Here is a 26,029-nt window from a genome sequence, read left to right on the forward strand (position 1 = left end):
CACCAAGTAATTTTTTTGATAGCCAAGTTTTTGATCTCTCTGAAAACGTGGATTTTTTAAAAATCTTTTTAGATTTTCAACATTGAACGCCTATCTTGAAACATTATTTTGCATGGGAAATGCCTTTTTCTTTCTGCGTGGGCAATAAAATTAAGCTCGTGTAGCCTTTTATCAGCAGAACAACTTCCTTGCCTCAGACGTACTAAGTAACTTGTCTCTTGCTTAAGGGTTTGGCTGTTAAACGTGTATTTAAAAAAGGAAAAGAAACGGTTTTGGTGTCATGTACATTGATGGTTTAACTGCATCGCAAGAAGAAGTCACTGATGTTTTGCTGCTGTTGTTGTGTTGCAGTACGCCAGGGTTTGGATCCCTGATCCAGAGGAGGTCTGGAAGTCGGCAGAACTTCTCAAGGATTATAAGCCTGGAGATAAAGTCCTCCAGCTTCGGCTTGAAGAGGGCAAGGTAAGGTCTGCTTGTTGTTTGTGAGCCGATTGCTCTTGTTCTTGGGCGGAAATGTGTGTATCTACTGCAGGAAGCTCTGGTGTCAAAATATACCTGCGTTTATGTGTGTTGCAATTGTTCTTGTCCAACAGCTTCCAGTAGTATTTTTTTAGGTGTGATAAATTATACCGTTTAGGGACAAAAATCCATTTTGCCTGATTTTTTTGAAATAAATCGAATTAAAAAATCGTTGCTTTTAGCCAACTGCCTGCTGTGTTCGGTTGTATCATCTTTTTCTACTTCTGCTGTTAAACCTATAACCCTGGTTTGATGTTCCAGTGTTGCAGAGAAAGAACTGTGACTTTAAGTTGAGTATAACCATCGGAAGATTAATAAAGAGGGGCAAGGATTAAGGGCATTATGAAAATGAAGCTGTGTGTGGCGTAGAGAAATGATGGCGCGTCTACAAAAAGCTCACGTCCTTCTAGTGAAGGCCTGATTCTTTTCTCATGCCATTGAAATGATTATTTAATTGTAATACCTGATGCTGATGATTCTTCAGATTTTCGAATGGAAATTAAAGATCTACTGCAGTTGGTCAAATATTTCTTTTTAATTTCTTTTTTTCTGACCAGTGGGCAGCTTAGATCCTACTTGCATGTAGAAGCCTGCATAGCAGTGAAGTAAAAAGAACAGATTATAGCTTCTAAATAAAATACCTTACTTGAGTGAATTTCGGTCTTTGACTCACTCACATTTCTTATATGGCAAGCCGAGTACAACCTTTTTAATGTGACAGGATTGAATTTCCCCCCACGTATCCCAGGCTGTGCAGTGATACCACACACGTTGCACGTTGCATGTAGTAGAATGGGGGTGTTTGCCAGCCGGGTCACATTGTGCGAGGACAAGGAAACGGGAGGTAAATGAAATAATTTTACATCTAGAGAGAGATGCAGTTAGAACATCTAGAGATTAATTTACATCGGCAAAAATCGTAAGTAGCATTTTTTTCCAGTTTATGTGTTCTTCACGGTGTTCTGCCAACGCTGTGGTGCTGTATTGCTGTGCATTAAGCTGGCTATAGACTGATGGGAATCTGCTTCCTCTGCTCTGCTCAAGAGGAGAATAACGTGGAAAAACTGGTTAGATTTGTGATATAGCATCTTTTGGTTTATTTAATAAAAAGATTTTGCAGCAAAAACAAGGGAATTGCTTAAGTACTAGCCCAAAAGGATGATGTCTCTTTATGGTTGCCTTTTACGCACATAGAAAACCCTTCTGGGAAATTTTAAGTGACGTTTTTGGAGAAAGAGCTGCTAACTCAAATCGCCAGATGATTTAAATCTTGCATTGTGTTTTTGTAACTTAGGCATATTTTGCTGGGAAGAGTGGTTGCAGGGACTAAAGGAGGAAACCTGAACACCAGCTCTTTCAATGCCTGTTTCCATTTGATTTTCAGGACCTAGAATATTCCCTAGATCTGAAGACGAAGGAACTGCCGCCTTTGCGAAACCCTGACATACTCGTGGGTGAAAATGACCTCACGGCGCTCAGCTATCTCCATGAGCCTGCTGTTCTACACAACCTCAAAGTCCGATTTATAGACTCTAAACTAATCTATACCTATTGTGGCAAGTACTGTCTTTCCATACCATAATCTATACTGAAAGTGCCCTAGACAGGAAAAGGAAAGTTGATTGTGATACGTCCGCTTTCAAGTTAAAGTCATTTAGTGATAGGCCATGTTGGTCTGTTCTAATACACAATTTAACTTTGTCTCTGCTCAGGTTTTTGTAGGCCAGTCCCAGTTCTTGGTATTGCAAGCCAAAGTGCACTGAGCCTTCTTGGGGTTATCGTGTATCTTTAGACTTGCTGTTTATAATTTCATTGTACTTTGTGCTGTTTTGCAAACTATGGAGCAGGGAATTCATGTTTGAGGTGGCACTTGACAGATAGCAGCTAATCATGGCTGCAGGTAGCTGAAGCAGGAGTTTGTGTTTTGCAGCTGAAAGCCTTGTCCTGTCCTGCTCTGCATATGGAATATGCCAAGGGTCAGATTTTCCCTCTTCTGGTCACTGTTGGGTATGGAGAGCTAAGGCAGCCAGCACGTTCAACATGTTGTGCTGGACAGACTGCAGGCCTTAACGTGCTGCCACATTTTGCTCACTTCAGCTATTCCTAAGCTGTGGATGCTCAGCAGAGTGTGTCTGCTCCCAGTCCTGCTCTCAGCAGTGTCCGGACACCAGGGGACTGAATCAGACTTTGCCACCCTTTGCTCACAGCCATCCTTCATTGCTGTAGGAGTGGGAGGTGATTCATACCCACGTCTCATCCCATCGTACAGTCAGAGCATGACCAGAGGCACAGAGTAATTTAGGTTGGAAGAGACCTCTGGAAGTCTTCTGTGAAGCTCCCTGCTTAAAACAGGTCTGACCAGATCAGGTTGCTCAGGGCTTGGACCAGTCAGCGTATGTGAGTATTCGAGTATCTCCAATGATGGAGACACCACAACCCCTCTGGGCAACCCCTGCTGAGGGTGCATGTTCTGGTCTCGGCACTGGGAAAACACCTCAGCTCCCCCGGTTTAAACGTTGTCTGCATTCCTCTCCCTAGTGCCCCCCTGGCAAAGCTCTTGCTGGGAGAACGGTTTGTGAAAGGGCTTTTGTATGTCTGGAGTCTCATGGCCTGAACTCCTAAGGGGTTTTCAGTCTGAGTTTTGTGGTCTCATGCCTACTGATACCACCATACCCCTCCCATAAGACAGCCTAGTTTGTGTTTTGGCTGCTTGCAAACATGCTCTGTGTTTAGCATCCTTTAGGAGGCTTTCAAAGGGATGTGATGTCTGCTAGTTTTGTTTTGCTGTGTTTTGGAAATCATGTTGTTTTCACGTTTTCCCTAGTGCAGCTTAACTTGTGGCTTTGGCTGGTTTTGTAGTTTCTCATAGGGCTGGAAGGCCTTTGACTCTTTGTGGATGGGTCTGCCAAAGGGCCTGGGATGGTGGAGCTTCGCTGGCTGTTTGGCTTCTGAGTGAGACTCAAGAGATGATTCTGGGAGCTGCATGTGGGTTTATTAGAAACACATGGATCCAGTAGCGTGGGGGTTCCTGGTGATCGCAGTGCGGTTGAAGGAGGTTGAACGCTACCTGGGGACCTGAGGAATGCAATGTGCTGGGGGTTTATTGGCTTGGGGTGTAGGCATATGTACGTTATGTTATAAGCTAAGGAAAATACATTTGGTGTGTCAGCCTTTAAAAACCTGATTCTTTGGCCTCAGACATTCACCTTTCAGTTCCCATCCTGAGTACGAGTTACTTCTCCTCTGCAAAGATGATTGCCTTAGGGCTCTGCCTGCGGAAGGAACTGTATTTGCCTCCTTAATTTGACTCACACATTAGCCAGGGTAGTGTAAATACCCTGTGAAGGTGGTTTGAGCTAACCGAGCTCATTTAGCCCGAAAGAGTTTGAAAACCCTTTAATGCACCACGAGAATTCACAGACTCACAGAATCGCTCGGTTGGAAAAGCCCTCTGAGATCATCACGTCCACCCGCTCCTGTCTACCCCCTAAACCATATCCCTAAGTACCTCGTCTACCCGCTCTTTAAACACATCCAGGGATGGTGACTCCACCACCTCCCTGGGCAGCCTGTTCCAGCTTCTGACGACCCTCTCAGTAAAGAACTTCCTCCTTCTCTCTAACCTGAACCTCCCTTGGCACAGCTTGGTGCCGTTTCCCCTTGTTCTATCCCCATCACCTGGGAGAAGAGCCCAGCACCCACCTCTCTCCAAGCTCCCTTGAGGCAGTTGTAGGTGGTGATGAGGTCTCCCCTCAGCCTTCTCTTCTCCAGGCTAAACAAGCCCAGTTCCCTCAGCCGCTCCTCATCAGGCTTGTTCTCCAGAGCCCTCCCCATCCTTATTATCCTAATTATCGTAACATTATTCTCAGCCAGCAGAACTAGGGATGGGTAGATGTCTACAACTCTAGAAATCCATTCAACCACGCTGTCTTAGCGTAATATGTCAAATGGATATTAAATTCTGTAAGGTTTCGCTTTGAAGTAATACAGACTTTTAAACAGAAACCTCCCGATTTCTTAATTTGAAGTCAACCTTTCACCAGCAATTCAGAGGTGATTTATAACTTTGCTTTACTGTTGGCAATGTGAAATGAAGAATTAATGAAGGAAGTTGAAAAATTACAAAGGAAAATGTGAATGCTGGCGTGGAAAAACTGCTATGGCTGTGATGAAAACTCAGTGAGTACTGCTAGTTTAGATGTATAAAATACTGCCTGCTATGCAGGAGAGCAAACCTGAGTTTAAATTAAGAAATTATTTATGTTAATACCCAGCTTGTCCACAGATGGGTGAAGATGTTCAAGATAAAAGAATGAGAAACACTTATTTTGAGTATATATAAGAAGAATGGCAAAAAGAGTAGCCAGAGTTCCCATTTAGTGTACTTTTAAGAACAAAACCACACACAAATCTGATTTGGGAAAGGCTGTGATGTTTCTTAAAATAGCAATTTGATTTAGTGGAGATAAAGAGAAGTTATACATAAATCAATCTGGATTATAGTCCTATGAGGCAGACTGATTTTAAAGTTCTGTGTAATTCCTAACTCAGTTGTTTTGGCTATTTCCAGATGATGGTTGCTTGTTGATTTTACAGATTGCTACTGAAGTGAAGTGATTTAATACGCTGGAGACCTGTCATGGGGCTGCTTGTTTTGAATTCAAGGGTTTATTTTTGCCAAGAAGGGAATTGTCTGAAGTCTCACACAGCGTGTTTTTGTAATATCTCTTTGATTGGACTTGCAAGCCTGGGAGGCTCAGCTTGGCAGCGTGGCCTTGCTTCACTTTTCACTACTTTGCAGTTGCAAAGGGCAGATGTTAAAAGCCGACACCAAAAATATTCCTTGAGTCTGCTACTACTGAGATCCCTTCTCCTCCCTAAACCTCTCTCTTATTTTTTGGCTTCTCACCACAGTGTTAGAACTTGGCTTAAATCTTTACAGAGACTTTTCACTTGAGCTTCTGAGTCACCTCAGTGAAGTCAAGGCTGGTGGAAAAACACTGACTGTACCTCAGAGGTGTGTCCAGACGTAAAACTTGCCGTATACTTGAGGAAAGAAATTGAGGTCTCTCAGATCTCTTCCTGAAAGATGTTCTGCTGTTGTTTAATGTGTTTTTTTTCCCTGTGGTTTGTGCTTGATCTAGAAATGCAGGACAGGATTTAAAAACGGGATGGTGCTCCAGCAGCAGTGCCAGACTGTAGATGCTTTCACTTCCCTTCTCCCAGCTTTTCCACAGAAGATTTCTTAGAGAGACATCACAGCACTGAGCAGAGGGCTGGGATCTGCATTAAGGAAGTCTCTGCGTGTGCCTGTGAATTTCTGTGTAAATTTAGAAGCGAGTTGGGTGCTATGGAAAAGCTTCTGGTGCAGGTTCTTCAGGGATGGTTTGTCCAAGAAGGGTGCATACCATGCTTGCTATAGTCACTGTGCGGCCATCTGCACCTGCGTTGTCCCTTTTAGGCACCAAGATATAGATATATGTAAGAAGAAATTCTGGTTTTATAATGGCCACAATTAAAATCAGAGTTTCTTCTTTTTTTCCCCCTTATCACATTGTCAAGGTGAGGAGGAATTGCCATGTCAAGAGAGCACAGTTTGCCTGACACAGAATCACAGAATCCCAGAACATCAGGGATTGGAAGGGACCTCCAAAGCTCATCCAGTCCAATCCCCTGCCGGAGCAGGAACACCCAGATGAGGTTACACAGGAAGGCGTCCAGGCGGGTTTTGAATGTCTGCAGAGAAGGAGACTCCACAACCTCTCTGGGCAGCCTGGGCCAGGGCTCTGTCACCCTCACTGAGAAGAAGTTTCTTCTCCAATTGAAGTGGAACCTCCTGTGTTCCAGTTTGTGTCCGTTACCCCTTGTCCTATCATTGTTTGTCACCGAGAAGAGCCTGGCTCCATCCTCGTGACACTCACCCTTGAAATATTTATAAACATGAATGAGGTCTCCCCTCAGTCTCCTCTTCTGCAAACTAAAGAGCCCCAGCTCCCTGGCTCAGCTGGGTCTCACGTGGCAGTGATCAGTGTTTTCACCCCTGCATGGAGCAAATAAGTGTTCCCTACCCATTGTAAATGCTGCGGGAGAGAAAGGTATAAGTAACCTTTGTCAGATCATCCCTGTGGGCAGAGCAATCCTTGTTTCACGTGAACAAGAAAATCATACCAAGAGCATTTGAGATCTCACTTTGTGGCTAGGAAGGATGTACAGGGTAAGACTTAAGTTTTCCTGTGTGGGGAGAGTGAAAGGATGGCATGAGTTTAGAAATGCTGTAGTAATGTAGTAATGTAGTAATTAAACAGGCAGATACCTGTTTAATGGATGGGAAGGGATGGAAAAACTAGAAAATGGAAGGTGTAAGTAGTTATACACACAGATGCATAAGATGAGGGTTTTATTGTGCCTTCTAGAGTTGTAATTCCTTAATTTCTTGACGTGGCTATGTACATCAGCACTATGAAATATGTCTACGTGTGGTTTTTTGGGATCTCTTTGAGCAGGAGGTTGTCCTGCCTGACTGGCAGAGATGCTCTGGAATCGAAATTGCACCAGGACCCTACTTTGTTGTTTGTTACAAAAACTGAAGATGTTATTCCTGGGCGGACCGTAATGGTTTAACACTCTTCACGTGTCCAAACTGACAGTCAGCGAGGCCATGTTGTTATTTTAACTCAGAAATCACGTTATCACTCATAATTCACATTAAAACATGGGGAAATACAGTGCACATTGGTTTACTGCACTGAGCAGGCAGTTTTCCAAGTCGACACCCTCTGAATCAGGTTGTTTTGTGCATGCTAGCTTTAGGAAAGGCAGATAGAGAGAAAATGTTGTCCCCTGTGTTTCCTAAAGCAGGGTGGAAGTCAGCTTTTCTGATGCTTTTTGTACGCAAAGCTGTGGTCAGAACAACTATCCGCTGAAGTCAGTATTATCAGATGCTTGTCCTTCTCTAGTTAATATTTTAGAACAATAGTTGAGGTTAAAGCCTTTTTCCGGGTTTATTTTTAAATAACTCTTAACCCCTTTTGTCTAATTTCCTTTGTAGGTATCGTCTTAGTGGCCATAAATCCTTATGAACAACTGCCTATCTATGGCGAAGATATCATCAATGCGTACAGTGGCCAAAACATGGGGGATATGGATCCACATATCTTTGCGGTGGCTGAAGAAGCGTATAAGCAGATGGCCAGGTTTGTAGACCACGAGTAGAAGGCTTAAAATTTCTGGCCAGTGGCCTTCTCGTTAGTTTATAGCTCAGGAAATATTTATAGCTCATGAAATACTTTGCAATATCTGTGTTTCATCCAGTGCTTCAGTGCATTTCACAAGAGGATAAGTTGCCTAAGTTAGTGAACAGTAAAGCCTTATGAATGCCGTGGAGATCATGGCCACTGACAGGTAGCAGCAGTAACCACAGATCTCATCAGTATTCAGGACTAAAATTAGCCCGGTGCTTTATAAGATTATGCTGTTTTAATTTGATTAGCAAAATGTGGAGATACTTTTTTAATCGTCAGTGAATTTTTAAAAAGAAAAGCGCGAGATTCTGAGCTGTTTTGTGTTTGTACGTGATGCTGACAACAGGAAAAAAAAAGATTGCTTGGTTTATGAGTGCTCTTATAGGTTCTTATTTGTGATGGTAAAGTCCAGCTACGTAATCTGCCTGTGGCTGTTGTTGACTGGAGTTACGAGGGAGCAGAGCCACAACTGCACAGAGTGCCTGAAAATGATGTCTCTAAGGACACTGTAACAGCCGTGCAGGAAATCCTTATTTCTTTAAATATTGCATGAAAATGAACTTGTCACCCAAGGAGAGTGGTTGTTAGAAAGTGTTTCCCCTTCACCCCAAGAGCCTGCCAATTTGAGGAGCTTTGAGGTATTTAATTTCTAGGATAAAGATCTTTTGGGCTACTGTATGTTCTTCGGTTAACAAGATGGTCCCTGGTGCCCTCACTGGTTAGCTGCAGGCTCTTGGTACAGTTTTCCATGTTGACAATACAGCCCATGATCAAATTAATCAAGCGAAACAGTGGCAGATATCTGGATTACTGTGATGGCCCTGAAGCCGTACTGCAGGAGGGGAAAGAAAGGGGAGAATGGGTTGGAAATGGTAAAATATTCATCTTTGAAATCAGGTATCTGTTAGTTTAAGGATCCATATGAGAGCTGGAATGAGAAAAATACTTTGCTGTGAAGTTAGTCAGTTGTGTATGTGAATGTGGCGATTTGTGATACCCACGTAGTAGATAATTTCAAAAGAAAATGATATGGCACAGTGCAGTGTTTCATTACTTAGGAGTCGTTGCAAAATAGCCAATGTTTCAGAAATACCCTACATCTGCACTGTTGGATGGCAGAGATACTGCCTTACTGCCTTACTTCACAGAATCACAGAATCCCAGACCGTTAGGGTTTGGAAGGGACCTCCAAAGCTCATCCAGTCCAATCCCCCTGCCAGAGCAGGAACACCCAGATGAGGTTACACAGGAAGGCGTCCAGGCGGGTTTTGAATGTCTGCAGAGAAGGAGACTCCACAACCTCTCTGGGCAGCCTGGGCCAGGGCTCTGTCACCCTCACTGAGAAGAAGTTTCTTCTCCAATTGAAGTGGAACCTCCTGTGTTCCAGTTTGTGTCTGTTACCCCTTGTCCTATCATTGTTTGTCACCGAGAAGAGCCTGGCTCCATCCTCGTGACACTCACCCTTGAAATATTTATTACCAAGAATGAGGTCTCCCCTCAGTCTCCTCTTCTGCAAACTAAAGAGCCCCAGCTCCCTCAGCCGCTCCTCAGAAGGGAGATGCTCCACTCCCTTGATCATCTTTGTAGCCCTACGCTGGACTCTCTCCAGCAGTTCCTGTCCTTCTTGAACTGAGGGCCCAGAACTGGACGCAATATTCCAGATGCGGTCTCACCAGGGCAGAGTAGAGGGGGAGGAGAACCTCTCTCGACTTCCTTTCTACTAAGAAAATAGACATGATCTGGTAAGGCACAACTGATTTTGACAGCAGCACCTACACCGTGGCTCTTTCAGTCTCCATCACTGCTGTTTGACAGATCAAGATCACTGGTGTTTTAAACAGAGTTGCTACTCGGGTTGCTCTAAAGACTCTACAAAATAAGAATTTATTAGCCTTATTTACATCTTAGGCACAGCACGGTGACCTGCAATTATATGTTGGTGATGGATGTAATCCCCATACCCAGAATTTTTGTTATTAATATTAACCGGTGGAAGTAAGAGGTTGGAGATGGGGTCTCTCCACTGGCTGCCTCTAACCACCTCTTACCTGCGCTGAAATTGCAGGTTGCCAGGTCGTCTTTACTCTGTGTGCTTGTTAGCTGCAGCCTGTGGAGGAGGTTTCTGTCTGCCACCATCTGCGTTATCTGCTGTCAGAGGAAGGCTCAGGGGGCTGAAATTTGGGCAAGAGCTTCTGCTGTGGTTTATCCTTTCTGTGTTAATTGCCTGCTTTTCAGCTCTGGCTGCGCCCTCCAGCAGTTCTGCTGTCCTGAATAACAACAAATGGAATGCAGTAGAAGTTCCTTTCTGAACCGCATGATGAGAAATTATAGAAGCATGGAAATCATCTTAAATAATCCTTTTGCTTTAATGAATTAATTCCTTGGAGTGTCTACAACATGTTATAAACAATTTGTCATTCCTCTTTTTCTGTCTTCTGGAATACCTTAATCAGTTGCACTGCCCTTTAGCTCCAGTGATACTTTCTACACCCTGAACAAATCACCTTTTACTCCTGAATTAGGAAGTTAGAGATAAAAATGTGCAGATTTGCATTTCTGCAGCTGCCTATTTAAAAATGAAAATCAGATTGTCTGTGGCTGTTTCATTAATGCTGTGTCTACAGCATGTTCTAAGCAATTTGTCATTCTTCTGTCTTCTGGAATACCTTAATCAGTTGCACTGCCCTTTAGCTCCAGTGATACTTTCTACACCCTGAACAAATCACCTTTTACTCCTGAATTAGGAAGTTAGAGATAAAAATGTGCAGATTTGCATTTCTGCAGCTGCCTATTTAAAAATGAAAATCAGATTGTCTGTGGCTGTTTCATTAATGCTTTAATAATTGCATTGAATATTCATGTGCTAGCTACTCATGTGGCATTAATCTGCGTTTACGCATTTAATTGGTGAGATTTATTTTTGTGTTGTTTCTAATCTTTCCTAACTCCGTCTTCAAATGATCACTGGAATAATTAGTCGTGATGCTCCTATCCATAAGGCTTCAGTGAGCTCCCCTAAATATTTACTCCTTAGGTCTTCTGGTTAATTTATAATTTAATGATGTGGAATTTGTTCCTGCCAGCTTCATTACTTCATCTGTGGCTGAGAAGCTCCTTCCGTGTGCATGGGTGTAACAAATTTATCTCTGTGGTCTTCTTCAGCCAGAGAAAATGCCCTGTGACAGCAATCGGGAAAGCTACTGATTGCGCACTAAATATTTGCATTGCGTCTTCATTAAAAATACAGTGCAAAAGTGTTGGCTGCTGGAACGACAGGGATGGAGCTCACATCTGGTTTGTGTGCACAAGGGGATGTTCAGCAGCTGCTCGGGGTAAACTGCAGTATAAAGCAGCACGTAAAGATACCTTTGCATGTGAAATTTTCTGCGTAGAGAGCACCAAATGGTGTGGTATGTGTGGGCTATAAAGTGGTGTGCCTGCTGGGGTATCCTTTATTTCCTCTTTCAACAGCAGTTCTGTCTCCAGTTTCTAGTGGAGGGTTGGTGAAAAGGAATACAGCTCATCTTTACCATAGCTGACACTGAAATAAGTGATTACTGCTTGCTCAGGAGCTTCTTGCCTTTTTCAGTGCAAGAAAATGTGCTCAGCTCTTTGAAGACTAATAATTCAGGAGCTTCTTGCCTTTTTCAGCGCAGGAAAATGTGCTCAGCTCTTTGAAGACTAATAAAACTAATCTCATTTTGGATTATTACTACTACTTTTTTTTTTCCTCTCCCCTCCCTGCTCTCCCCTTTTATTCCCCCCTTCTCATCTGTATCTTTGTGCCTTTTTCCTTTTCTCTCTCCATCTCCTACAGCTCCTCTGCACAGACTGACAGCTTCGTTTCCAACACCTTTCCTCTGCTGTGCCCAAAATAAGCAATGAACTAGTTTTACAACTGGATTTAAATTGTGTTAGACTTAGGGTTATGTATGTCTCATACATATGATCCTCCAGACCGCAGGTGTACGGGTTGTGGAGCAGATCTCTTCCTCTGTTGGAGCAGGAGGGGATCCACTTGCGAGCGTTTCCCAGCAGGATGGGTTGGATGGGGACCTCTCCAGAGGGCTCCCCTCTGCCACAGGACTTTCATGCAGAGAGGTTTGGTGGCTGCTGTGGTTCCATAGGAACAGCTATAACAGGCTGTGCTTTTGGAAAGAGCTGGGACCTGCACTCGGGCGTCTTTCTCTTCTCACGGACAGGCAACATGTTGTTCATGGATAGCTTGCTTCGTTTGAGCAAACGCCTACAGGTTTGCGACTGCGTTTAAGGCAGATGAGTGATGTCTAAAGAAGAAAATTATTATTGAAGACCTTCTTTTTGTCTCAGAAACACAACTCTGAGTGTCAGCATGTGGATGTTTGCATGTGTTGAAGCCTTGGAGCTACTACCACTTTTTAAAGTGGTAACTATGAAAATGGAGGCAAAGCATCAGCTGGCAAGTTTTGTTGTTTTTGGGGTTTTTTTTAAAGCATTACAGCTATGGTAGGAATCATAACCATCAGCAGCTGCCTCTCATTTTCTCTGTAACATTCAGTAGAAGCCTCCATTTTTACCTGCATGGTTTGCAATAAGAGGAGATGTTGCTGATTATACTCTTGAAACCATTAAGAACTGCATTAATGTATGAGACTTAGGATTATCAGTTTCCTAACACTATAAAGGAAAGAAGTGCTAAATTACTCTTAAACGGGATCCCTTCCCCTGTCTAGTAAAGGCATAGTGCAGTAATTAAGATAAGGTATTTTATTTATCAGCAGTTTGTTGGTCTGGTGTGTTCCATTCTGCTTGTGGTTGATGACAGATACAGCAGAGTTCAGTGCTTTTCTATTTAATATATTAGCTTGGAGGTTGCCTTCTGATTAATTAGTCGAGTTGTCTAGTGAGGTGCAAGTTGAAAGTAACATTTGCAAGCAGAATTAAGTCCTGATGAGATCCCTCTGAAACTCAGTGAATACCAGGACAGAAAGCAACAGTGTTTAAAGGATTTAAACTCCTGTGTTTAAACTCCAAAGTTTTGCTTTTTCCATTTGGACAATTATAATGATTTATTCAGTGTTAGTTTGTATCTTTTTCATTAAATTACCTTTAATAAGCAGGCTGCCTCTCTGTTTTGTCAGATTTTCAGGCTCTCAGGAGGATTTTTTTCCCTATTGCTTTTTGTTCTAAAGGAAGCTTGGTGAGCTGTTGAGTGGGTGTTTTGAAAGCACCTTGAGTGACAGTCTCCAGTTATCCCAGGCATCTCAAGATGATGTCCTCTTGTAAAAACGCACATTTGATCAGCTGCTGCCTTTCTTCTGTGTCTGATAAATGGGCACTCTATTCTCTCTGATTAACAGCCCAGCATGGATCTGCATCCAATTCTGAAATGAGAGCCTGCTGTGGTGGGTACTGTACAAACATAAAAGAGCCTCCTTTGACTACAATTTTGACATACAACTTTTTAAATGAAATACTTATCTTGAAAAGAGATGGTACTTTTGGAGCTGTGTTGTTAAAATTAGAGTGAAAAGGGAAGTTGTCCTTTCTGGTCAGAACAGATGATATTGGAATAGACTGAAACTTTGGATCTGACCTTTTATGATGTTACAGGTACAAGACAGCAGATGGGGTAATCAACTTGGCGTAACATCAGGGACCTCCTTGTCTGAGCAGTGACGGTTTTTAGGCAACAAAAGGGTTAAGTATGGTCGTAGCTGGCAGCTGGAGTTCATGTGAGGTGTCCTGCTGGTGGCTAAGCAATGAGCTTTCCTAAACTATTGCAGGAGTGACCTCTGACTAATCCCTAGATAAATCAGTTGCATAGTGCTGGCTCATCTTTGTGCTTCTCTGGAGTGTAATCTGTCATGATTTTGCAGCATGTGCTGGCCTCAAGTTTTCTTCATTTGTATGTGTTGAGAGATGTCACTGTCAATTCATTATCTTTTCACCTTTTGCCATTTTTACAGCCAAGAGCTGTGTTTCCTGGATACAATTAGAATGGCAAGTGGTGCAATTTGTGAATTTAAAAAAAAGAAGAAGTTCATCTGCTGGTTTTGAGAGTGTTGCAGGACGTTGTTACCAAGCTGTTCTTGAAGAGGGCCAAAAGATGCTTAAAAGCTTGAGGTGATCTGGAGTGGCTGGGTTTGCAGCTGGAACAGACTCGAGAGAATTTGGGCTATGTATAATAGTCATATTTCACTTGTGCTTGGCACTTTCCATGAGCAGATCTCAAAGTCCACTACAGAAGAGATCAGTATCATTATTTCCATTTCATAAGTTGAAACAGACATGTGGAGTGGGAGAGCAACTTTGGGGAGTTCACCAAGATGGCAGAAGCAGGGCATCGGGCCCCTGAGTCGAAAATCCTGATCCAGTGTCTGATATCACACCAGCTTGAGAATAAACTGTGTGAGAGTAGAGGATGTAATTGATAGAGCAGCAGTTAAATGAGTTTCCTGGTAGCATTCTTCCAAAGTTAATTTGTTTTCAGTACACAAAAATTTAACATGCTATGTTTTGCACGCCTTCATTTCCTGCAGCATTAAGGGGTCTCTGTGCCAGGTAACGTACCGCATAGTAACGTTTGCTTTCGCAGAAGACTTCATGTGTTCCAGACACTTCACAAGCATTTGCCAAAGTCTGTCTCCTCTAACAGCGGTATCTCAATTTCTGCTTATATAGAAGACAAGTAAGGCAGAAGTGGTGTGCTGTGGCCAGAGTTGGTCCCAGGCACTGAGCTTCCAGCCCCTGGTCCTGTGCTGGGGGTGTCCTCTTTTCTCCAGAGTCTAAAGAAGATGTCAGTGAGAAGTGCTGTTAGGCTTTAAAAAACAATAAAACTAGAAATATATGCTGAAAATACTGCTTAGTTGGGAGCAATTGTTGTGACTCAAGGTGCAGCTGAACAGGTCTCTGAGTTGTTTATGCTTGGCATCTGTGAAGACCGGGATGCGTCAGGTCAGAGCACGTTAGATCCGGATAGTCAGATGAAGCCGATGGTGCAGGATGTGCAGGTGGAACAGACCAGAAATGTGGCTGCTGTTCTGTGCAAGAAGTGATGCTTGCTCCTGGAGCATAGCGCTAGTAACTCACTTTTGCTTTTCTCTTCCCTCCCCCATCACAGAATGGTTCGAAGTACTTTAATCTTTAGTACTAATCCTTAACGCTTACATAGAACTTTGCCCATTCTGGGCACTTGACAAAAGTTACCTTTTTAATTCATGCAATGGCCCTTTGAGGGTGGAAAAAATAGAACCATAGGATGCATCGGGTTGGAATAGACCTTTAGAGGCCATCTAGTCCATGAGCAGGGACATCCCCAACCAGATCAGGTTGCTCAGAGCCCTGTCCGACTCAACCTTGAAAGTTTCCAGGGTTAGGGCATCTACCACCTGTCTGGGCAGCCTGTACCAGTGATTCCTTTCTAATTGTAAAAAGTTCCTTCCTTATATCCAGTCTAAATCTACCCTTCCGTAGTTTAAAACCATTACTCCTTGTCCTGTCACTACAGGCCTTGTCCCCGTCTTTCTTGTAGGCCCCCTCTCAGTACTGAAAGGCCTCAATAAGATCTCCCCACAGCCTTCTCTTCTCCAGGCTGAACAACCCCAGCTCCCTCAGCCTAAATAATTATCTGTGTCAGGCCGCACCTTTTGGGATGTGCCAATAAAGTAAATTTGAAGGCTTTGGCACTGGGAACGCTGGGACGATGTGGCTCTGTGGGGAAGGAGGGGCTGTGCCCACTGTGCGAAGGAGCCCTGCAACGAGGAAACTTTAAAAATGAGGGAAAAGGTGGAGGTTGAGTGTTGGGGTGGCATTTATCAGTGCGGCCTGGTTGCAAGGGAGGCTTCTCCAGAGGAAGGTGAGCTCCCATGGAGAGGGGCCCAGCAGCTATGTAAAGAGAATGGAAAGATGTGCTTGTGTTATGTGGGTTACAGGAAACAGTTGGAAAGTAAGAGGACAAAATGGGGATGCTTTCTTAGGTTAAGGAGGCTAAAAGCCAAATCCAGAAGCAGGAGATAACAAAACTTATTTAGGGCTGCAGAGAACTTTGTGATTAAAATGCTTTGTTCAGGAGGTTGATGAAGGGCAAAACGTTGCCTCCTGCCCTCGATGGGAGAGGTGCGGGAAGGCTGCCCAGACCTGGCTGCGGTCTGAGAGCACTAGAAAACTGCTGAATGAATTCTTATTTATTTATTTATTGAGCAGTTAAATTACTTCTATTTGAAAAGCAAGTCCTGTGTTTGTAGAGTTGCCAATTTTTATAATGGCTCCTAACAGATGCTGCATGCCCTGGGCTGAATTTCAAAGGCCTTTCCAATGAACAAGTGCTGCTAAACATGTACAGCCTTGTTTGCTGCCACACAACACCACGCACAGGCAAAGGTGAAGCTAAATATATTACACTGAGTGGTGTTAAACCTTCCAGGGCTGGTGGGTTTTACAGCTGCTTTGCATTTTAGGGTAAATGTAAAAAGCAATTTTGATCTTTTAGAAAAGCAAATCATTAGCAATGGAAGCATCACTCAGAAGTGGAGCGCAATTGCTCAAAGAGTGAGCCTCATAATTTTACCGTGTACCATGGATTTGTCCTTCTGTTGCTTTACTCTTTTCCCTACTATGCATCCTCTTTCCTGCGTTGGAAGATGCCCAGTCCCATGAAGGCAGTGCTCCCTTTAGCTGCGGGGCTGGCCTGCTGCGACTGGCAAGTTCCTTCCTAAATTTCTTCATAAGTTAATCAAGCTGCTTTCTGTGAAGCTAACAAAACATTCAATACTACAGACAGCTCCTGACTTTATATTGATACCTGATGAGAGCCGATAGATTTCGTAAGAAAGGAGTTTAAAATCTTTTCCGTGGGTAATTATTCCAAGACCAAATAAGCTGTTAGGGACAGATGGAGTATTAGATGTATTTCTCTATTCCTATAACGTCAGTACTTCTGAGTTACAATGTTATTTAGCACTTCTGCGCTGCTTTTCTTTTCAGTGCATTGTGTAAACTCATTTTATTTCATCTTATCAATGCGGAAGTTATTTGGTAAATTTTTCTGTGCTCTCGTTTTTGTTATAGCTGCCTCATGGGGGGGAACTGATCTTTATTAAACAGATTTGGTTAGTCATGCTCTCAGATGCAAAGATGTGTGAATGCTCTGACTATACATACTGCAGGTTATTTTGGTCATATGCTGCCACAAATGTGCAATGGGGATGCTGGGAGATTGAAAAAATAGGATGCTTACTTAGGTCAGAGTTACATTTGCATTGCTGGGCACACTTATTCATGTCAGCTGCGTATCTGTACGTGCATCCTTGCACAGTTTGGAAGTCTGCTGTATAGTGCAGGGTGTAAAACACGTTGCTTAGCTTAAACTGGGTTTATACTGGTTGCTGCTTAATCCTAGGGCTCTCAGAGTAGTTGCAGCTAATGGAGGTACAAGAAGATCCCAAACATGCCAGCCTTTCAGAATGAATCCTGTCTGACCTTTCAGCAATGTCATTGGTTTTTAAACTATTTTCTTGGGTGGGTTTTCCTGCTGTCATAATTTGGCTGTGGGATGGCTCATCACTGATTTCCCCTTCTGTATTTGAGGGGCAGGTTGTGCATTGATGTTAGTGGTAGTTATGTGTGTACGCTGAGTACAGGGTCTATCCCAAACGCTCCCCGAATCACAGGTTCCTTCCCTGGGAGTTTGTGTCAGGTTCTTTGATCATTCAAAGCCCACTGTTTTGAGAATTTAAAGCCATTTCAGGTTTAGAAGTCTACCTTGTTACCACAGAAGTGCAGTAGAGGAACAGCAGTGAGATAAAGCAGACCAGACCGTCTCTGCTAGATTAAATAAAAGCTATTTATTGTGTTCTTGTGCTTGCATTGAAGCAGTAGGAGATGTCACTGTTTGAAGATCACAGGATCAGGCATCTAGCAGCAGTCTGAGCTGTTCTGATTTAAATAGAAAATGAAACTGTCATATGCCATGGGGTTGGTGCCCTTAGCCATAACCTAAACCTGTTATTCCAAAAGAGAAGAAGAAACCAGCAGCAACTCCACAAAAAAGACAGTAGATTTAATTAAGCCTCTTAGCACTGGAGCACTGAGGGGAGAAGATGTCCCGAAGGTGGTGGCCTTCAAACCACCTTGATAATAAACTTCCTTAAAAACAGCGGCACCTTGGCAGTGTCCTCAAGGGTAACAAACGTAGATGGGTTAGGATCAAAGGCAAAGTCAGTACTTCTCATCAAATTGCCCTGTTATTTGGTCTCTTCGTTTTATATTAAGGATATCTCGCTCTGATCTTTTCTGCCAATCTCATCTGTGTTATACGGCATTGAGACAACTTAGCTTTGAAGTAGTTCATCACAGGCAAGCATATCAGAATATTTAAAGATCAGCTGTTAATGGTACATTTTTTGCCAGGTAGAGATGGTGATGGCTTGGGTATGGACGGATTGATACGAAGATTGAGGTCGATGTCAATAATTCTGTGTTAGTTTGGTTTGTTTTCCCAGGAGGATGTTCTCGTGGTGTGTGTGCTTATATACATCTAGTTGACATTGCTTGCTGTGGAGTCATGAGTCTGAAAGACAAGATCAAGTGATGCATCCGATGTATCAGTCATAGGAATTAAAAAGACCACATAAACAATGTTGTGCTTTGATTAAATTGAACAGCTCTGAGCTGCTTTAGCCCCCTCTGAAACGCTTACTGACGGATAGGCTTTTAGCTGGTTTAGTTTTCCTGCTTCAGAGAAGGATTTTCCTATTGGTATAGAGGAAGAAGGTAAACAAAGATATCTGTAGGGATTTTCCAGTCTATATGTCTTAATTATCCTGATCTGTTTGGACAGTTTGCTGTGGAAATAGCGGCTGAGATGCAGTAAGCTGTTTTGGTTTTTGAGAGAAGCAGCTTCAGTGGGTGTAGTGATCTTAAGGAATGAAAATTGTTTGAAAATTGGCAGCTGTGTTTAGCGTTAGTAACTTTAATGTCTTATTTCTTATATTGGGTTTTTTTGCCTCAGTTTTCGATCAACTGAAGTCATTAAAAGCTGCGTAGGATGATGACAGCGATCAGTGATTAGGCCGTGGCGTTGCAGCACTGTGCACATTGAAGGTGCTCAGTGAGAGTCTTCCTCTCGCTTCCACTGCAGCTGACAGCTGGGACCTTTCTTCTGAGCCCTTCTGAAAGCATCTCCCTCGGATTTTTAGGAAATACAGAATTTAAAGTTAGTCAAGATGCAGATATATGCACATCCTCACCAAAGTTTTACTTGGGGTTTTTTTCCCACATCTTGAAAACAAGATTTATTTCTTCAACCATTTCCTGGTTTCTCCTGCACTGCCACTTCGTTCATATTCTGCAAAAACCCTTTTCTGCATGTAAGTCAGTTTGTAGCATTTCCCTCCCCACCCAGTGCTGAACATAATTTGAACAGAAGCGATCTTCAGTGTTGAATTTTGCAATGTTTTTTCAAAGCATAAAAAAACCCCGCTGGAGTGTAGGTTGTAATCTCAAGCTTCCAGGAGTTAGGCAAGTCCGCATCTCTTCTGTTTTGGCACTCTTGACAGTGAATTTCCTCACAAACATATTGCCTGTCAACGGAATTTTGTAGGTAAAGCAAAATTGTCTTGAAAATTTACCAGCCTATGCGCAAATCGGTTTCTGTCCTTTGCCAGAGTTACGATATGCAAAATTAGTGACATTTATTGCTCATTCTATAACCATTGCTTGTCATAAGGAGTGCGGTTGCGTATGGCTTGAATACAGCATCTGAATATCACCTTTCAAATTAGATGTCACCGTTATTTTTGTGATAGATGATGCTATTGAAAGTTATCATTTATTCCGTAGCGTGTTACAACTCTTTTATGTGACAATAGCTGTTACCCTCACGTGGCCTGAGAGAATGGCTATGAGATTTCTGAATCAAGTCACAGAATCCCAGAACGTCAGGGATTGGAAGGGCCCTCCAAAGCTCATCCAGTCCAATCCCCCTGCCGGAGCAGGAACACCCAGATGAGGTTACACAGGAAGGCGTCCAGGCGGGTTTTGAATGTCTGCAGAGAAGTCCCCTGCTACTGCCAGCAACCTCTACCTATCATTTCCCGTTTCAGCTTGTGAAGTGTTTGGGTCTATCATCTTAAAACCGAAGGTTTAGTTTGGGTTAGTCATTGGTTTATTCTTCTGCACTGTTCAGAAATGGCAAAAGCTGAATGTGGTCCCTGACCAATGCCTGACCACAATACTTGGTGTTTCCATGAATGGTAAACTGTTCCCAGTCAAGCTGTTTTCAGTCTGCTGGGGTTAAACACCTCTTCTCAAGATGATTTGGCTTAGTGTTGTTTCAGTGTAATGTAGTTCTGTGTCCTAGGATGCCGTCGTTCCCCACCTTTGGGTGAAAGAGGATTCCTCCACCTTCTCATCTCCCAGCTTGCCTTCCCTCATTTCTCTTTGTAAAAGCATGATTAAAATGTTCCCTCCATTCAGAAGCAATCTTAATTTTGAAATCGCCTAATTATGTGATTTATTCAGAGAAAAAGCTCCAAGAAGAGGGAGAAGTATTGCATAGATAATGGATTGTGGCATCAGCCTGCAAAGTGGTGTCACACATAATGCTGTTGCCCTGCTCGTTTCATTGGTTGAAACTTTTAATTATAGCCTTTTTTCCTGACTGATGACATGTTAAGTGCCCAAAAATGTTAGGTCAAAGGTTGAGGGCTAATGATGTAACTACAAATAACTCCAAAGGTGTTATTTATAGCTTAGAAAGAACTCAGGGTGGTGTTGCTTGTGTTTTCTGGGGATTTTTTCCCTTTGTTTCGTGGGGGTTTTTTGGTTCTTTTGTTTTGTTTTTAATGCAGCCTGACTATGAAAATTTCACTTGGCACAAGCAGAGGTTTTCTTTCAGGTGCTCCATCGCTTGTACCAAACCATTAAGAAAAATTCTCGCCGCATTTCATTCGCTCTCCAAGGTGTTTCGACTCTGTGTTACTTGTTATTTTCTTTTCCATGTGGCATTTCGTTTCTTTAAGGTTTAATCACATAAAAGAGCCCTCTGCTGAGCTGGCAGGACTACCCTGATGTCCTTCTTGAAAGCCTACGTGTAGGGCGCCCATGTGCCGAGTCTTCCCTGGGGTTGTGGCGGTAGCAGCTCATCCTCTGCCACTGCTGTGTTTGGGCTGTGTGATCTTGGGCGTTTTGTTGCGTTTTCCTTGCTCTCTGCCAAGAAAGCAGAAAGAATAATGTGCTAGAGGATGGCCACTCCAGTGTGTTAAGGCCAAACAATGGACTGATGTGGTGTTGGAGACAAGAGCGGCTGTGAGCGTGGATGGAGCGCTGGCAGGGCGGTGCGAGAGGACTCATTGCAGACAGTGACTGAGCCCTTTGTTTCTCGTGGTTGCTGCAAACACAAATACTCATTGCAGAAGAGAAGGCAGCAACGTTTTCAGCTCACACAGAGCCAGCCGTGTCTCCTCTAGGTGAATTTATGAGAAGTGTATGTGTATATGTGCTCGTACAGTAATATAATAATGGATCCCTTATTCCTGAGCGCGTGAATGAGTGCTAAGAGAAGAGTGCACATCTTCGTATCTTACGATGTGGGGGAAGGAAACTCTGGGCTAATTAGCAACGATATTCTTAAGGAGAAATTATTTCAACCTCATTTTTCATTACTGTCTGTGAAAACATGGAGCTCCCTCCTCTGCAGCGCTCTCAAGAGCCTGATGTTTCCTACCACTCCTGCGCTCCCAAGGAGGGACTGGGGGCTACAAAACCAGCGTGCCCTTTCCGTGCTCTCACACTTGTCCTTCAGGGGTTTGACAGAGACACCTTTATTTGGATGTTCCTCTCTTGGCAACAGAGTTTTCTGTTGACTTGTCAAAAGTCTGTAGTACTGAGGTTGCATTACTTTGTTTTCTGAAAGCTTTCAGTGCTTTGGGAACTAAGCTAAAAATAAGCTTAATCATCAAGGGATGCATTTCATAGGCCTTGAGCTTCCCGAGTCTTCATATATTCAGTGATACTTAATACATGAAACAGAGCTGATGATCTGCAAAGGAAAAGCTTGTTGTGTTGTTGCCCATCTCCTGTGTGAGGCAGCTTCTGAAATCAGAGCAGAAGTTTCATATTTTAGAATGGTATGGATTGCTTGTTTGGTTTTTTACTATTTGATAGAGCACAGGAAGAATAAAAGAGAGAGCAGTGCCAGTCCTATGAAGAAATTGCTCTCTGTTTTTTTGACTCACTGCGGGAACTGTGAGTTAAACTGTGTGTCATCGGTTGTCCCATTTAAGCCTACACGTTGTGTGTTTGATTGGCCTTCTCCCGTGTCCTTCCGTTGCTCTTTTTGACCATGAGCATCTGTATAGCTCACACCACCTCCTGATGTGCAGAGTTCCAGGCTGTCCTTGTGCCTGTCTGTCTACTGCTGGTGGACTCTGAATGGGGAAGAAGAGTGTTTCTTCCTCCTCTCCCAGCTGGAAATCTTCACTGCTGCTGCAAGCCAACCCAGGCACCACAGACCTCCCCCAGGAGTGTGTGCAGCAGGTTTGGTGGCCACTGTAATGAGAGGTCTCATTGGTGGGTGTTTTCATTTTCCTGTGGCCAAGGCTGGCATCTCTGGCAGTTCAGTTCTTGTAACCTGGGCTCCACACAGCCCGTATGGAGCTGGATAGTTGTGCTCCCCCACAGCTTCCCCGCTGAGACTGACAGCTTGGTGTGTGCGAATGTGCGAACTGTGCTGGAGTCATTCGCACCTATCGCATGTGTTAGATGGGAGTTGAGAACATAAAATTAGGTTGCTTTGATCTTCTCAGCACTTTCCTATTAAATTTAAGTCGGCATTCAGCCATTGCAAGTAATTTCCTTTTACCAAAATTGGGCAAATTTGCTTCAACTGATGCCTTCGTTTGGTTAAACGAATCCCACTCTGGCTCTCCCAGAGATGCGTGACCTGAGAGAGGCTCCTTCAGCCAAAGACTTTGTGCAACACAGAGCAGATGCTGGAGTTGTGCTCTTATCTGGGGGCACGGCGATAGGTAACAGCTTGAGAGTAATCGCATGCTCTGTAATTAACTTCATAATTTCATCAGCAGGTGTTTTTTGACCATCTCAGAGGTAGAACCCCAGATCTTCTGGAGGACCTTTAGGCTACAGAAACCATAAATAGCTTTTCCATGCGTACGTCTCCACTTCCCCTGCATAGCATTTCCTGATGGCCTCAGCAGGCGCTAGGAGGTGCGCAGACAGCAAAGTGCTGCCTAAATACATGCGTGCCTGAGATTTCATTCCCAGTTACTGAGCTGTAGGTGCAGCCTGCTCTGGGGCTTGGCTAAACTTCCTGTGTTCCAGCCCTGGCTCTGTAAAGCTTCGGGGTAAAGTTTTATTCCTTCTTTCTCCACTTTCCAGTATGTTAGATAGAATTAAGCTCATGCAGCTCATAGGAGTATTGTGAAATATCATTCATTTAAACTTCTTTTGCTTTGGAAATATAAAGTACTGTATAAAGCGTGTATGGTCTTTATTTTAAAATATTCAGGCTATATAAATGCTAATTTCTCTCCTTGTTATTTTGTGGTGTTTATTAGTCATGCAGGTGGGGCTTATGGATAGAGCCCTCTTTGAGAAGAGAGAAAATTGTTTTAGTAGCAAATGGAGACTATTTTTTTTTTAAATGAGAAGAAGTCACTTCACAGCAAAGGGATCATCTTTTCTCCAGAGCTGCTATTTGTGTCCTGAACTGCCCTGCTTGAATTTTTCAGATTCAGAATGATTCTGGGAAAAGCTGGTGATTAGATCAGAAGGACGAAAGGTTTCTGTTGCTGACTCTGCTGTTGATTTCTCTATCTGTAAGATGGCATTAATGATCTTTACTAATGAGCACTGATAATTTAGCAGAGCGTTGTACCACAGACTCCGGGTAGAAGTAGCTGCAGAAGCCTGTAGTGAGTAGTGGTAACGGGTACTTTGCTGTAGCCAGGTTCTCTCGAGCAGCTCTGCTGGCTGGCTGGGCTGCCCGGTCACAGGCAGTCCAACCAGCCGGTCGGGCAGCTCGGTCACTAACAGCCTTGTTTCTGCCCAGTGCATTTACCTTATTGCTGTATCGCTAACATTTCTGGTGGAAGGGTTGCTGCCAAGTTGGGGACGCAAAAAATAAAGTGTTCTCTTGAGAGAACGGCTGGTAATTAACGTGTCTTTGTGTTTCAGGGATGAGCGAAATCAGTCAATCATTGTCAGTGGGGAATCGGGAGCTGGAAAGACCGTCTCTGCTAAGTATGCCATGAGGTACTTTGCCACGGTCAGCGGATCTGCCAGCGAAGCCAACGTTGAGGAGAAAGTCTTGGCCTCCAACCCCATCATGGAGGTAAGAGAGCTACTGCGCTACCCCTCACCCTGCAGCTGCAGTTACTATTCTGGAGCCAACATAAGCACTCAGTAGAGACAGCAGTCCGTACTTTTTTATGGATGAAAGAACCTGGAATGAATATATTATAAAATTTGGGATTTAATCCATTTACCAGGAGGTGCGTTAGGCATCATTTTGTGTGGTATTTATGAAAGACTGAGAGAAGACGGGAGGTAAAGTTTCAATATTGTTAATGTATTTCACATAACAAAGTAATTTCTCTATGAATCCTGCTTTAAATCTGTTCAGCTTTGTAACACTGGTAGTTCCCAGTGCTGGCCAAATGCAAGTGCAGAAGTCTGGTTTTGTGTATTAAATTCCAAAGAGGATTACAACTTGTGGTCTTACCCATCAAACGTGTACATCACACAGTGGGGCCAGGTGGATTATCCATTATAAATGTTCAGTTTTAGGAAATGTGACTAGGGAAGATAGACTGAGAAAGCAGCGTTACATGAGATGCACACATTTTCTTTGACAGAAGTCATAATTTTGCTATAATTAGCTCAGACTAATGTTTCACTTCTGGAAGTTTGGGTAACTAACTGTAGTCATGTCCCAAAGCCTTTGGCTTGGGAGCCAATAGACCGTACACGTACAAGTTCCCTCCTGCTTCAGGATCTCGGTTCTTCGGGAAGCTCAGGAGATGCTGTAATTCTGACGTTGTGGCCAAGCAGAAAACATCTCGTAGGCTCATCCAAATTGCTTTTTGGTGTCTTTGCCTACATGTGCAGATTCAAGTTGCAGCTGAAATTAAGGAACTACGTTAAGAAATGATTCACCAGAGAGAAACAGTCCTGGGGGGATTCCTTGAGAGAAGTGGCACTGTCCATAGGCACACACACGTGAATTTAAGAATAGGCTTAGGACAACTGGTGCCTTGGTAGATGTTTGGCATCTCTATGCAGTAGTGTAAAGTATTAGTGGATAGACATGAGTAAATGGAGTGCGCGTAGTGAAATGTGAAATGAAAAATGCTGCCGTTGTTTTCCTTCTCAGGTATTTTTAAAAATGAACTGTGTTTTTTTTTCCTTCTTTCCTCTTGGCATGAGGAGTTCATGATACTCAAACTATAGCTGCCCCATCACAGTTGTGTGTGTTCTGTCACAAGGTAATTGTGCCTGGTTTGTGGTGCTGTGTGGTGTTTTGAAACTGTTTTGTGGGATAAAACAAGCTGTACCACGGTGGCAGCTTTGCAGGTGTGAGGTAGTCCCAGAGTACTCCTTGCCCTGCTCCGGTGTTTGCGGTGCCATTCCATCCTTGGTCACTTTGAGATGTGGTGTGTGGCTAACAGGACTGGGGATGCTGAACGCCCCTTCTGCATCCCCTCTGTGCCGTGGAGGTGGTACCTGGGGCCGGGCAGGCGGCCGTGTCTCCACCGCCTGTCTGCCCAGTGGCAGCAGCAGCGAGAGGCTCTGTGGGATGGCTCTGCGGTTTGCTGTTTGTCTGCTGGATGAAATTCAAACCATCTGCAGGTTTCCCTGTGCCACTTCTTTTGCTTGGTCCCAAAGCCTAAACCAGACACCCTTTTCTCTCAGTCCTTGGACCTCATCTCCCAGTCAGTGGCCATCAGCTCACCACTGATTGATTCAGGTTCCAAAGCAAGGAAATTTAAATTGAGGACTTGAGTGAACTTTCCATCCACACCTTTTCTTCTCCACTAAAAAACAGTGGTGGTGCTTTCGTTTTGTTTTCTAGGGATAACAGCAATTTCACGAACTTGGGTATATCTAAAATTTCAATTACTTTAAGTGTTGTTATAATTGGATGAAAATTATCCTTTTAGCTTGCACTTTAAATAAGGTTTAGAATGAGTATTGTGAAATCTGGTGTTGAGACAGACTCTAGGATAGCAAAGGTAATGTTTTGAACTGTTCAGTTGATCAATCAGCAG

The 26,029-nt window shown here is 43.5% G+C and overlaps 1 protein-coding gene across 1 annotated transcript in view; it reads left to right on the forward strand.

The window, feature by feature from the left end:
• Window positions 1–351: 351 nt before the first annotated feature.
• The window catches only part of LOC104536780 (unconventional myosin-Va-like), a gene marked incomplete at both ends in the record, with an annotated part of 30,980 nt that continues 5,302 nt past the window's right edge, over window positions 352–26,029 (forward strand). Inside the window, 4 exons of the mRNA XM_010179497.1 lie at window positions 352–462; window positions 1,904–2,075; window positions 7,568–7,712; window positions 23,937–24,093. Coding sequence (XP_010177799.1) covers window positions 352–462; window positions 1,904–2,075; window positions 7,568–7,712; window positions 23,937–24,093 — 585 coding nt within the window. The remainder of the gene's footprint in view (window positions 463–1,903; window positions 2,076–7,567; window positions 7,713–23,936; window positions 24,094–26,029) is intronic.

This window comes from Mesitornis unicolor, unplaced genomic scaffold (assembly GCF_000695765.1).
Source record: "Mesitornis unicolor isolate BGI_N332 unplaced genomic scaffold, ASM69576v1 scaffold8622, whole genome shotgun sequence".
Lineage (NCBI taxonomy): Eukaryota > Metazoa > Chordata > Aves > Mesitornithiformes > Mesitornithidae > Mesitornis > Mesitornis unicolor.